Genomic DNA, 13,689 nt, shown 5'->3' on the forward strand with positions numbered 1-13,689 from the left:
TTGCCTCTCTCTCTCTCTTTCTTCTGTTCATTTGTTTTGTTTCTTAAATTCCACATATAGGTGAAGTCATATGGTATTTGTCTTTCTCTGACTGACTTACTTAGCTTAGCAAAATATTCTCTAGCTCCATCCATGTCATTGCAAATGGCAGGATTTCATTCATTTTAATGTCTGAGTAATATTCCATTGTATATACACACCACCTCTTCTTTATCCACTCATCAATTGATGAATACTTGGGCTGTTTCTTACCTACTTTCTTCTTTGTTAATCTTTCAGTGTCAACTCAGAGGGTTTCTCCTTTAGGAAAATGTTTGCAAATGCCTAGAATGGGCTAAATCTTCTTTGTTCTTATAGAATCCTATGTTTACTGTGATTTGACCGTTTACCATGCTGCACTAACATAGTCTCTTCATCCCTCAGGGTCTCACACAGTACTGACAATATTTTGAAGATAAAGGGCATCTCTTACCCAGCTCCTCTACATAAAAGATGGTTAGTTCTTGCTAACTAGATTCCTGGAACTACCCAAGTTTCAAGTTTGTTCTCCAGATGTTTCTTTAATTCATTGGGCCATCTCAGGCCCCACCAATCACTTACCTTTTTGTCAGCTTCTGACACTCTGAACCAAAGAAACCTACTTATTACTCTGCGTATTTGAATTTTTTAAATTTCATACCGTAATTATTATTGATATTTCCAAAGTAGCTTCCACTACTCCTCAGAATAAACTGTGGTCTCTAAAATATTTTATTATTTGATGCTAGCATATATATAAAAAATATAGATATAGATATACATGTGCACATATGCATATCAATTTCAAAGGTTACAATGTCTCTTCATTAATAAAATAGCTACACCCGGCAAAATGTTTCTCTTAATGTAAGGTCCTCAAAGTATACTTTGTTTAGTTCCCTGATGTATCTGAGCACCCTTACAAATACTTGGAAAGTAGTAAGTCTTTAATAATATCTGTTTAATGATAGACTGGATGAACAAAAGAATGAGGTAAGTGATTTACTTTTCTTACAGAATTAAAAATATCGACTCTGAGGTAGAAAGATTGCATTTGGCAGTATTGCTCAATAAATAAAATTTATTTTCTAGAAGAGCCTTAGCTTTATAATTTCTAATCAAATACAACTAATTTAGTTTAAATCTCGGTGTTTTGCCAAGATCAGTTGTGGAGTCTGAAACCTAGGTATTAACCTCGAGCTTTGAATCTTCCCCAGGAAATCTGTGCCTATAACCTAGCTGACAATTGGTGGATGCTAAAATTGGATAGATATTTTCATTACCTGATTCCTTTTTATATTCTTAACTCTCATGAGAACTTGATTCAACAACAACGGCAAATAACTCTTTAGGTGGGTTTTATTTTGCTCCCCATGCAATGGCTTTTAAAATGTGACAGACTGTTCTTAATGGGAATGACTAAAATCAAGTGGCTTTCAAGTACTTTTTCAACAGTAAAGGTTTTTGTTTCTTCTTTTCCACAGTCAGAAAAATTCAGAATCGAATTCCAGGGTGACATAAGGTGATCATTCACTTTCATTAGTTAAGCATCACCAAAATAAAATCTATCTAATCTGAACAAAATGTATGTGTATGTGTACACACACACACCAAATGTGGAATCATATTAGTAGACATGAATCACAACCAGTCAAAATACGAGTGCATGCAAAGACATGAAATCATGAAGGCAATTTTGAGTGAAAATAAGAAGAAATGGAGCTCTAAGTCTTGTTCTAGAACAAATAGAGTTCTTTTACAGATTTTGTATAAAAATATGTCAGTTGTGTTCTTCTGAAACTAAATCTATTCAACTCACCTTCATATAACCAGTCAGCAATCCCATTAAAAATAATTCCTTCTTTTCCAGAAGATGTCAGCCGCAATGAACTGCTCTTTATATCAGGTTGATAGTAGATATTATTTTCAAAAATATAAATCTGGTTCCAGAAACATATAAAGCGAACCAAACAAGAAAGAAGAAAAAGAAAAAAATACCAACATATTAGGAAGTTTTTAAAAAATACTTTCATACTGAAAAAAATAAAATACTTTCATGCTATAGAATAATAGCTGAGGACCTAAGTGTCGTATTATTTTCCTGCTTTCTGTTTCTTTTTATTTAGTGCACACATTTGCATTGTTTTCAATTATTAACGGCACTTTCCTTCCTTATCATATCAGTATCAAATTATCATTTAGAAATTACATAGTACTGGTATTTAAGCTTTTATATCTGTTTTTTCTACAACAATTTTTCATCTATTTCATCTATTTTTTATACCACAAAATTGATTTGGGTTTTACTAACTCTTTGCATACTTAAGAGACTGATAAACTGTATCAGATGCCATTTTAGTAACAGCCAACAGATGGCTTAAGAGCTTCAATATGGGGTCTTTTACAAAAATGGACTTGGTCATCAATAAGATAATCTCTAGAGAATCTTTCTGATTCCATCCATCGTGACGCACTAATACCCTGATGAAAGGAAAGGAAGGCAAAATTCCCTTGAATTGATTAATGGAACACATCTTGCTATGCCCCACTCTTTGCTGGCAAATCTTTCCTTAATAGCATAGCAATAATAATCAATGTGTGTTTGAGGGTTCAAGAGAGATTTTTAATTTGAACACATCACAAAGTCTTCCAAAATAATATCATCATCAACAACAGCCCCCACAATAGGAACAACAGTAGAAATTGAACAGAATCTGTCCACAAAAAGGGATGTCTTTTTAAAAAAAAAAATTTTTTTAATGTTTTATTTATTTTTGAGACAGACAGAGACAGAGCATGCATGGGAGAGGGTCAGAGAGAGAGGGAGACACAGAATCTGAAGCAGGCTCCAGGCTCTGAGCTGTCAGCACAGAGCCCGATGCGGGGCTTGAACTCACGGACCATGAGATCATGACCTGAGCCAAAGTCAGACGCTTAACTGACTGAGCCACCCAGGCGCCCCAGGGATGTGTCTTTAATAGAGAAAATTCAGGATAAAATTATCTATAACTCATATTTGATTTTTTTTTATTTTAATTTTGAACAATCTCTATATCCAATGTGGGGCTTGAACACACAACCCTAAGATTAAGAGTCACATGCTCTACTGACTGAGCCAACCAGGCGCCCTACATTTGAATCCTTTTAATGCAAACCTTTCAAACTGCTCGTCCATGTGATAATATAACCTTCAGAGAATCATGTTTCATCCACATGTTGGGGGGAGTAGAAGACCGTCAAATGGAAAACAAGCTGATATCTAGACTGAACATTCTACTAGGAAGGTAGAAGATGGTTAGTGCCCTTGTGTTCCAGCAAGCTACAGGACCACTGCACAGTAGCAAACAGAACAAACACGAGAACTTCTGATATAATCCTCTCATTAGGTCCTAGATTTTAAATCTCGGTGTGAAAAATAATGAAAACCATATTAATATCCAGAAAATCTCATTGATATTCTGCTTTGATTCTGGTGATTTGGCAAGGATATAAACAGCAGATCTAATTAATCATTCCAACACTACATTTAATTTGTATTACAGGTAAGAATGCCAATGTAAGGATGAGGATTTGGGGGGAAGGTGGAGAGAAAGACAGCTATAACAGGGTGTTCAAAAGAGAGGGCTTTATAATCAGGCAGCCTAAATTCAAAATTTGAATGATTTTGACAGTTTTCTTAACCTTTTTAAATCTCAGTCTTCTCTTTTATAAAACGTGGGACGTCTCACACCTGCCTTAGCGATCTGTTGTGAAGCATACATGACGTAATAAATGTAGAACATATAATACATGACTATCACTAGAAACACGAGCTAATTTGGTTGAAAATCCTAAGCTTTTTGGAGGCTACAAATTTTAAATAAATAAAACAAAACAAAACAAAAACCCTCTCCAGCTTCAGCCAATGTGTAAATTCTCCCAAACTATTGGCCAGCATTGCATATTATGTTGGTAAAATATGGATTAGGAGTAGTAGTAATATACTAACAGTAGTAGTGTTCTACTAATAATGAAAGAAGAGAGGTAATAACAAATGACACTTGCTGCTTTCATTTTGTTTAGAAAGTTTTCAAGTGAAAGAAAATAAATTTATTTATTTTTTCTTTTTCAAATATTTATTTTGAGAGAGGGGGCACATGCGGGCAGAGAGAGGGAGAGAGAGAATCCCAAGCAGGCTCCACTGTCAGCATGGAACGGGACGTAGGGCCCAATCTCAAACTGTGAGATCATGACCTGAGCCAAAATCAACCCACTGAGACATCCAGGAACCCCAGAAAGAAGTTCATTATTGAAATCACATGCATCATACCTAGCTTAAAGCTTGAGAACTATACCTCAGGTGTCTTAAAACTGGGTGGCAGTTGGTTTTAACAACTTGCACAATCCCTTATAACCAAGGAAAAATATTAACTTTATTCTAGCCATCTAGAGCTTAATTTAAGCTTTACATCTTTTGTCAACTACCTCTTTTTGCCTTTCACAAACAGGCACACACAAAGTGCCTTCACAAACTGGCACACAAAGTCTTCCCTACATGGAAGGAATACCCTTTTTTTACCTGAATCTTCTATTAGGGCTTGTGAGCAACAACAGTTCAGATCATCTACACCCAGAATACGTAAGGACATGTGGCTATTCTTGGGGGTAGAGGTGACATAATCCAAAGTCATGTAGTTCCAGGTCCTCAGCTTTCTGAAGGGAACAAACTCTAAGTCAAAACAATTGATAAAACCTCCACGATTTCAGCAGATGTATAAATTATCCAAAACCATTGACCAGTAATTACAATTATATTTGAAGAACAGATTGGATGATATTCAGAATCCATATGAAACTGACATCTGCTTCAATGTAAAAGAACAAGCAATATGGAATCTGAATTTTAATTCCATTTGCTGAAAGCTTCAATACCAGGGAATGTCCACAAGATCTTTCTTCTATGGACGAAAAATTTGTAGCTGCCTTCATGAAAATGTACATTTGTAATCTTCTGGCCTCTTTTAAATAGCCAAAGTTTTTCCTTGAATTATATTAGTTTCAAATAATCATAATAAACTCTAACTACTAGCTTAACAATAGGAGAACTGCAAATATTCACAGGTACTACATGGGCACTCTGATAGAATTAAACTGGATCGAAATGTCAATCATCGAGGACTTAAACTAGATTTAAATCACATTGAAAATATGACAAACTGTAATGCTATTTATCCTAGTGTTATTGACTAAGATGTTTACTTTTTTTTTTGATGCTGTTAATCAATTCTTTCAATGAGCCACCTAAACAGTATAACAAATAGGAATGGATAGCTATTTGACCATTTAACTCTTCAATTTACAAAGCAAGCCAACTACACAGTTTTTAAAAATCAATGGTCTTCTAAGTTTTTTTTTTAAGTTTATTTATTTATTTTGAGAAACACAGAGACAGCATGTGTGGGGGAGGGGCAGAGAAAGACAGGGGGAGAGAGAGAATCCCAAGCAGGCCTCACCCTGCCATCACAGAGACAGATACAGGGCCTGAACCCACAATACCATGAGATCATGACCTGAACCGAAACCAAGAGTTGGAAGCCTAACTGACTGGGCCACCCAAGAATCCCCAAAAACAATGGTCTTAATACACTTACAAAATTATTCAAAACTGGTAAAGAGATGAGAAAGGGAACAGGAAGACAAAGTACTATGTGCCGACTCATGGCAACAAGTATGTAATAAACGTTCCAAGAAATTAATCAGTGTGCTAGTTGATAGGTCATTCTCAAGTTATTGGACATAGCATGTGCCACTGCTGAGCAGGCATCTATAAGGGGCAATTATTCACTTTTTCTTCCCACTGCCATAACCACCCACAATGCTTCTGATGGTGGGCACCCAGTGGCCTTGATTGCTGGGTGAAGAAGCTTGGAGCACATAGCCAAACTGTGATGGACACATAGCAAGAAGTGAACATTTAATGTTAAAAGTCATTATGATTTTGGAACTGAGAGTAATGACAATGTACATTAGCCTACTGTGCCTGATTCAACTAGAGACAATGCCTGATAGTAGCAGACTTTTGCAAACTTTTAATGAGCTTAGAAAAACGGCAAAATAAAACAGGAATATAATTGAATATCAGACCTATTTTTCCTGAAATGTTACTGAAAAGTTATTCCACATTCACTGACTGTCATGATAATTTTAAATTAGAAAATTGTGAAGGGGCACCTGGGTGGTTTGGTTGGGCGTCCGACTTCAGCTCAGGTCATGATCTCACAGCTTGTGGATTCAAGCCCTGCATCGGAGTCTGTGCTGACAGCTCACACCCTGGAGCCTGCTTCAGATTCTGTGTCCCTCTCTCACTCTGCCCCTCACCCACTCATGCTCTGTCTCTCTCTCTCTTAAGAATAAATAAAACATAGGGGTGCCTAGGTGGCTCAGTCAGTTACCTGTCTGAAATGAGTTGAAGTCATGATCTCAGCTCCATGAGTTCCAGCCCCACATTGGGCTCTGTGCTGACAGCTTGGAGCCTGGAGCTGCTTGGGATTCTATGTCTCCCTCTCTCTCTGCCCCTCCCCTGCTCATGCTCTGTCCTCTCTATCTCAAAAATAAATTAAAACATTAAAAATTAAAAACAATAAATAAAACATTAAAAAACATTAAAAAAAAAGAAAATTGTGAATTACTCAAAAATCCCCATGCACTGTAATGGTGTTAGAGGATATGAAACAGTCTAGTTGGGATAGTATTTGGGTTGCCTTTTATTGTGACTTGCTTTCTGGGAAAAAATTATAATTAAGAAAATATACCAGATAACATATATTGCTGGTAGGAATGTAGTGAATGGAGTCCTTTCTTATGTTGATTGTAAAAATATAAAGTGGTATGGCCATATGGGAAAATGATATGGGAAATCTCATCAGCTATCCCAAACCTGGGACCTTCTCTTGTAGGGCAAAAAAAGAAAGAAAAATCACTAATAAGTAGGAAATGCTGATGGGTAATACTTATAACAGCAGTGTTTATAATGGCCAAAAGGAGAAGTCAAAGTGAAAACCCATCAAAGCAAATAACCTGGATGGATTATGATGCATCTGCATCATGTTATAACATTCAGATTTTGAGGAAAACAAGGTAGTGTTATGCGAACTGATGGGAAGAAGTTTCACTGAGATATTGTCAAAGGACAGAAGACATAAAACGAAAGTTATTTCAATGTGAACCCATTTTTTGCACTAAATAATAACACTACTTATACAAAATTATACTAGCAGGAATATCACCAACAGATATACATTGGTCATTCATTATCTGTTGTAGTTAGTTCCATGCCTGCCCCAATATAGTCTTTTATAACTGTGGGCCATTCAAAGCCCCAAATTCCCATTTCCCAGACTCTCTTGCAAACTAATCTTCTCATCTTCTTTGCTAGATGAGTTTTAGTTACTTTGTGCAAAAAGAGAGTTGGTAGATAGGAATTGAAGACATTTGCCATTAACAGTTGGTCTAGCATGTCAACTTAAGCCATGGTGGTTCAGTGGTAGTTTAAAACATTTATAAATATTATAAATAAACATATATATATATATATATATAAACATGAGGAAATTTAAGGATACCTATATACGTATGTATTATATTTACATACATGTGTATATATCCACATATAAATATATGTATGTATACCTGTGACTCTGTAAGGATATATGCTAGCCTTTTAATATGGGTTTATGTGTTGGAAAGTAGCTATACAGTAAGAGAAAGGAATAAGAAACAGGTAGTCAAACAGAAAAGACTGGGAAAATATGCTAAAAAGACTTGATTACATTTATACGTGTATGTAAAGTATAAAGGTTAGTAGATGTGTAAAGTACCAACAATAATTTCAGTGATAATAAAAAATAATGACAGTGATACAGAAATTAGGCATATGGGCTCTACATGAATAGTAGGTGATTCTTTATATTAATTTTTTAAAAATATGAAACTAATGATAAAGGATGTTTTCTTGGAGTAGTAGCGTTTTCCAACCTACTGACATTAAGGACTGGATATCTTTTTAAAAATTTTATTTATTTATTTTGAGAGAGAGAGAAAAAAAGAGCATGAACAGGGAAGGGGCAGGGAGAGAGGGAGAAAGAGAATTCCAAGCAGGCTCCACACTCATGGCAGAGCCCAACGCAGGGCTAGATCCCACACACTGTAAAACCATGACTTGAGCCTAAATCAAGAGTCCAATGCCTAACCAACTGAGCCACCCAGGTGCCTTGAGGCCTGGATATTTCTTTGTTGTGGATGACTACCCTGACATTGTGGGATGATTAGCAGCATCCCTTACTTCTACATACAAGATGCCAGTGACAGCCCTTTCTCTCAGTTGTGACAACCAAAAATGTCTCCAGACATTACCCAATGTCCTCTGGAGGGGAAGGACAAAATCACCTCCAGCTGAGAACCAATGATTTTGAGGTAATTGTTTTGCATGTGTATGCTCCATGAATAAAATAATTTAGTTTAATTCCATAAACTTTTAAAAGCCAATTTGCGAGGAGAGAGGGAAGATGGCGGCATAGGAGGACGCTGGGCTCACCGCGCCTCCTGCTGATCACTTAGATTCCACCTACACCTGCCTAAATAACCCAGAAAACCACCAGAGGATTAGCAGAAAGGAGTCGCCGGAGCCAAGCGCAGACGAGAGGCCCACGGAAGAGGGTAGGAAGGGCGGCGAGGCGGTGCGCACTCCACGGACTGGCGGGAGGGAGCCGGGGCGGAGGGGCGGCTCGCCGGCCAAGCAGAGCCCCCGAGTCTGGCTTGCAAAAAGCGGAGGGGCCTGACGGACTGTGTTCCCACAGCAAGCGCGACTTAGCCTCTGGGAGGTCATAAGTTAACAGCTCTGCTCAGAAAGCGGGAAGGCTGGAGGACAAAGGGAAGGAGAGCTGCTGAGCCCCCTGACGACAGAGCTCAGTTTGGTGGGGAACAAAGGCGCTCGCCAGCGCCATCTCCCCCGCCCATCCCCAGCCAAAATCCCAAAGAGAACCAGTTCCTGCCAGGGAACTCTGTGCTTCTGCGGAGCCAAACCTCCGGCAGCGGATCTGACTCCCTCCTGCTGCCACAGGGCTCCTCCTGAAGTGGATCACCTAAGGAGAAGCAAGCTAAGCCTGCCCCTCCTGCCCCTGTGCACCTTGCCTACCCACCCCAGCTAAGACGCCAGATCCCCAGCATCACAAGCCTGGCAGTGTGCAAGTAGCCCAGACAGGCCACCCCAACCCACAGTGAATCCCGCCCCTAGGAGAGGGGAAGAGAAGGCATGCACCAGTCTGACTGTGGCCCCAGTGGTGGGCTGGGGGCAGACATCAGGTCTGACTGCAGCTCCGCCCACCAACTCCAGTTATACACCACAGCACAGGGGAAGTGCCCTACAGGTCCTCACCACACCAGGGACTATCCAAAATGACTAAGCGGAAGAATTCCCCTCAGAAGAATCTCCAGGAAATAACAACAGCTAATGAGCTGATCAAAAAGGATTTAAATAATCTAACAGAAAGTGAATTTAGAATAATAGTCATAAAATTAATCGCTGGGCTTGAAAACAGTATAGCTGACAGCAGAGAATTTCTTGCTACAGAGATCAAGGGACTAAGGAACAGTCACGAGGAGCTGAAAAACGCTTTAAACGAAATGCATAACAAAATGGAAACCACCACGGCTCGGATTGAAGAGGCAGAGGAGAGAATAGGTGAACTAGCAGATAAAGTTATGGAAAAAGAGGAAGCTGAGAAAAAGAGAGATAAAAAAATCCAGGAGTATGAGGGGAAAATTAGAGAACTAAGTGATACACTAAAAAGAAATAATATACGCATAATTGGTATCCCAGAGGAGGAAGAGAGAGGGAAAGGTGCTGAAGGGGTACTTGAAGAAATAATAGCTGAGAACTTCCCTGAACTGGGGAAGGAAAAAGGCATTGAAATCCAAGAGGCACAGAGAACTCCCTTCAGACGTAACTTGAATCGATCTTCTGCAGGACATATCATAGTGAAACTGGTAAAAGCCAATTTGCAATTTATTGTCCAAAAGTACTCTGGTAAGTGTGCCTGGGGCTATAAAGATTTTAATGTGTAGTCCCTATCTTCAAGAAGATTATAATTTTATGTGATAGGCAGGTAAATTCCTAAAATTGAATGAAGGAAAAAAATACATATTACAGGGCTTAGGCATGAGTGGCAGAGCTCAGGGTGGGGGAAGTGACTCATGAGACATTTATGAGATACTAAATGTAAACAGTGTCATAAAAGACAAGGAGTGACTTCATGGGATTAGGAAGGTAGAAAAAAGAAATGTCAGGCTAAGGGAACAGAATGAGCTAAAGCCAAAGGTGAACAACTATGGAAATTTTAGAGGAACTTTTTTTTTTTTTTTTAAGATTCAGGAACACTTCCTATATACCTATGACTGTCTAAAAATTGGGGTGCCTAGTTAGCTCAGTTGGCTAAGTGTCCAACTCTTGATTTTGGCTTGGGTCATAATCTTACAGTTGGTGAGTTCGAGCCCTGTGCTGACAGCATGGAGCCTGCCTGGGATTCTCTCTCTTTCTCTCTCTCTCTTTCTCTGACTCTCCCCTTCACTCTCTCTCTCAAAATAAATAAATAAAATTTAATAAATAAAAATAAATGTCAAGATGGTGGTCAACCATAGAGCAGCTTGCATGCTAGACCGGATGATTTGAATTCCGTGTTTTCAATAACTGACAGCTATAAGTTGTTTACAGGCAGATGAGTAATTAGGAAAATATTTAGGAAAATAACTGGTGGCAATAAATGAATTGAAGGTGGAAATATGAGACCACTGGCAGAAGGATAATTCAAATATTCTGCTTAATAGGTGTAATAATTATAAACATGGAGTAATTATTCCTAACATATGATGTCCAGCTTATGTCTAAAACATTTGTGAATTCCATTTGAGTATCTCTCAGTTGGATACTTTAAAGCTTCACTCTCCAGAGTCAATTACTGCAGTTTTAACACTACTTTCATACTGTTCAAATCATAGGCAGTTTTCACCTTTTACCCTGCTTAGTGAGAATCTGAACATTCAGTCAACCATGGCCTTGGCTGCTTCTGGCCCTTGAACCACCAATTATACTCCAACTTCATCATACTCCCTGGCCTAACACAGGTTCCAAAATTCGTGTGGAACCTTTGCTTGCCTTTTGCTTTCCAAGAACAGATTTTTAATTTTCAATCATATATGTCAGTCAGTCAGTCAGTCAGTCAGTCAGTCAAGGGACATATACAAGAATGCTCATAGCAGAGATCTTTATAGTAACCAATAATGATATTGTCAGTCAGGACAAAGATTATCCTTGGAGGGGAACAGTGACTAGTAAAGGACAGAAGAGGGGTTCTGATTTATATTCTGGATGCTGTGTATATGAGAAAGTACTACATCTATATTAAAACTAAAGAAAAAGGAAAAAAATAATATGCAGAATATTTATGTGTAACCACAATTCATTTAAAATACTACCAAAAAGATTACCAATATTTCACTGAAAACTATAGTGCATCATTCAACTTCATAAAAATTCTGTTTCCTTAATTTGCCAGGATGTAATAAATTCTGAGTGTCCGTTTATATAATGCAAAGTAAAGCTATGAGCACAAGTTAAATAGTTTGATTACCTTTGACATTTGGCTTTGAATAAACCTCTCTGTTGGTTATAGAGTAGTGCTTTCATTTCTCTGCGGGACCATCTCTCGGCTATAGAACAACTCACTCAAATCATTCATCTCACCTTTGCACCAGTACCTGACATTCTAGAGATATAATCACTATCAGAGAACTCTCATCCCTTGACATTTGCAATTATTCATATCAGGAAGCCCTTTCAAAGAGTTCCTATTTCCTCAAACCTTTACAGAACATTATGCATTTTCAAAGAAGTGAAATATATCCCTTTGTCTTAAATTCATAATTATGTAAGTCACTTCCCAGTTCCAAAGCCCTTGCATCCATGCCTTTTTAGGAGAAAAATGGACCCCAGATAAAAGTTAGCAAACAGACAACTGACAGTAAACTCCAATCAGTGAAAGGTAACAATGGCAGACTATCAGTTGGAAATGTCAGTCCATCAAACTCATCTAGGATAAGAGAAGGCCTTATGGTAAATAGCACATTTTGATAACTGAAATTAATAAAAATATTTATGGGTCTCCAGTAATAAAATGGGACCTACAGAAGACAGTTATAAACATTATTACATTATTAAAAATATCCTATGGACTGATTTATGTGTCAAATGCTAGAGGATGGAATGACCTAGTCACTGTGTATCCATTTCCCCCTCTACCCCATGTTCTCCTCTTTCATTTCTCCTTCACCACCCATCTGCTTGCCTTTCTTCCCTTCTAGTTCTCCATCAAAAAACAAGCATGTATGATGTATCTGGTACCGTTTATATTCTAGGCACTGTACTGAGCCTCGGGCATATAAGGACAAGATCTTACGATCTAATGTGATTTCCCAACACAAGCACACACAAGTTAACTAGGTATGGTAGACAACAAAACATAAAGTCAATGTATGGGGACTGTTTAATATGTGTCATAGCATTCGAACCTGAAATGGAACATAAAAAAGAAAAGCAAGAGAATAGGATTTTTATCAGAGACACATGATACCTAATCCTGGTAGATCTCTTTATAAAACTGGGCACTTCAGTTACTTTGCTTCCCTGATAGTGTTTCCCCATTTAAAACGTGGTGATATTACTACTTTTCATGGTGGTCTATAGGATTAAAGAAACCTAGAACAGATCATGAATGTTGCTGTATGTACCTGCACATAGATGCTCAACTTTTACAAAACTAATTGAAGCTAGTAAGTATTGGTCATAAAATATTATTATAATTTCAGCAAAATCAAACAGTCCTATCCAGTTATCCTAAAAAGAAGCTTAAGGATTTGAAGAAGGTGAATTAATTACTTTACCCTCTGTTTCTCTATATCATAATGTAACGTACATAATGTATTTTTTTTTTTGTCTTATTTGGCCACTTAGATCTGACTTCCATTTATTTTGGAGGATTCTTGCATTATGGGAGTACTGGGGTGGAATTGGGGGTGGGGGAGCAGAGCCTAATCTCTAATCTTAAAGACAAAAAGCCAGATAAACTCCTCTAGGTCATGATTCCACCTATGACTTTGAATCTTGAAAGAATAAAGTTGCAGTTGAAAAACAAGTCACACGAGCAACAGCAAATTCTCAAGGGCCCAGCAAAGGCAGAGGCAGGATGCCCACTGATATACTGCCAGTTCAGCAGCCTAATCATATTTCCTGTGGCATCCCAATCAAATTTTCCTGAACGCATTCCAGTGTTCAACAGTGCCTGACTCCTCGTGACTCCTGGTCACGGAATTCCAACCTTTTCACTGATTCTGACAGGTTTCAGCTATTCTTTTAGTGAATTCATTTTCTCTTGAAATGAACCCGAGTATTTCTCTTGCTTACTTCCAGGAATCCTAATTGCCAGATGGCAAGCAACAGTTTAACAGCCACCTCATGGGTAAGGAAAGCCTTTCACCATCTTGTGTTGGGAACAAACTGAGTTAACCCCTCTTTTTTCTGCAGCTAGCTGTCCTCCCTTTCATCCACCCCAAGATTTGAAAAAAAAAAAAAAAAAAAAAAAA

The 13,689-nt window shown here is 38.1% G+C and overlaps 1 protein-coding gene across 3 annotated transcripts in view; it reads right to left on the reverse strand.

Moving 5' to 3' along the window:
- The window catches only part of DPP10 (dipeptidyl peptidase like 10), a 1,330,293-nt gene that overhangs the window by 125,961 nt on the left and 1,190,643 nt on the right, over window positions 1–13,689 (reverse strand). For all 3 annotated transcript variants that reach the window (XM_040474884.1, XM_040474883.1, XM_040474885.1), the window contains exon 8: window positions 1,838–1,958. In XM_040474884.1, the coding sequence (XP_040330818.1) occupies window positions 1,838–1,958 (121 nt within the window). The remainder of the gene's footprint in view (window positions 1–1,837; window positions 1,959–13,689) is intronic.

Source organism: Herpailurus yagouaroundi, unplaced genomic scaffold (genome assembly GCF_014898765.1).
Source record: "Herpailurus yagouaroundi ecotype Mexico unplaced genomic scaffold, PumYag 140, whole genome shotgun sequence".
Lineage (NCBI taxonomy): Eukaryota > Metazoa > Chordata > Mammalia > Carnivora > Felidae > Herpailurus > Herpailurus yagouaroundi.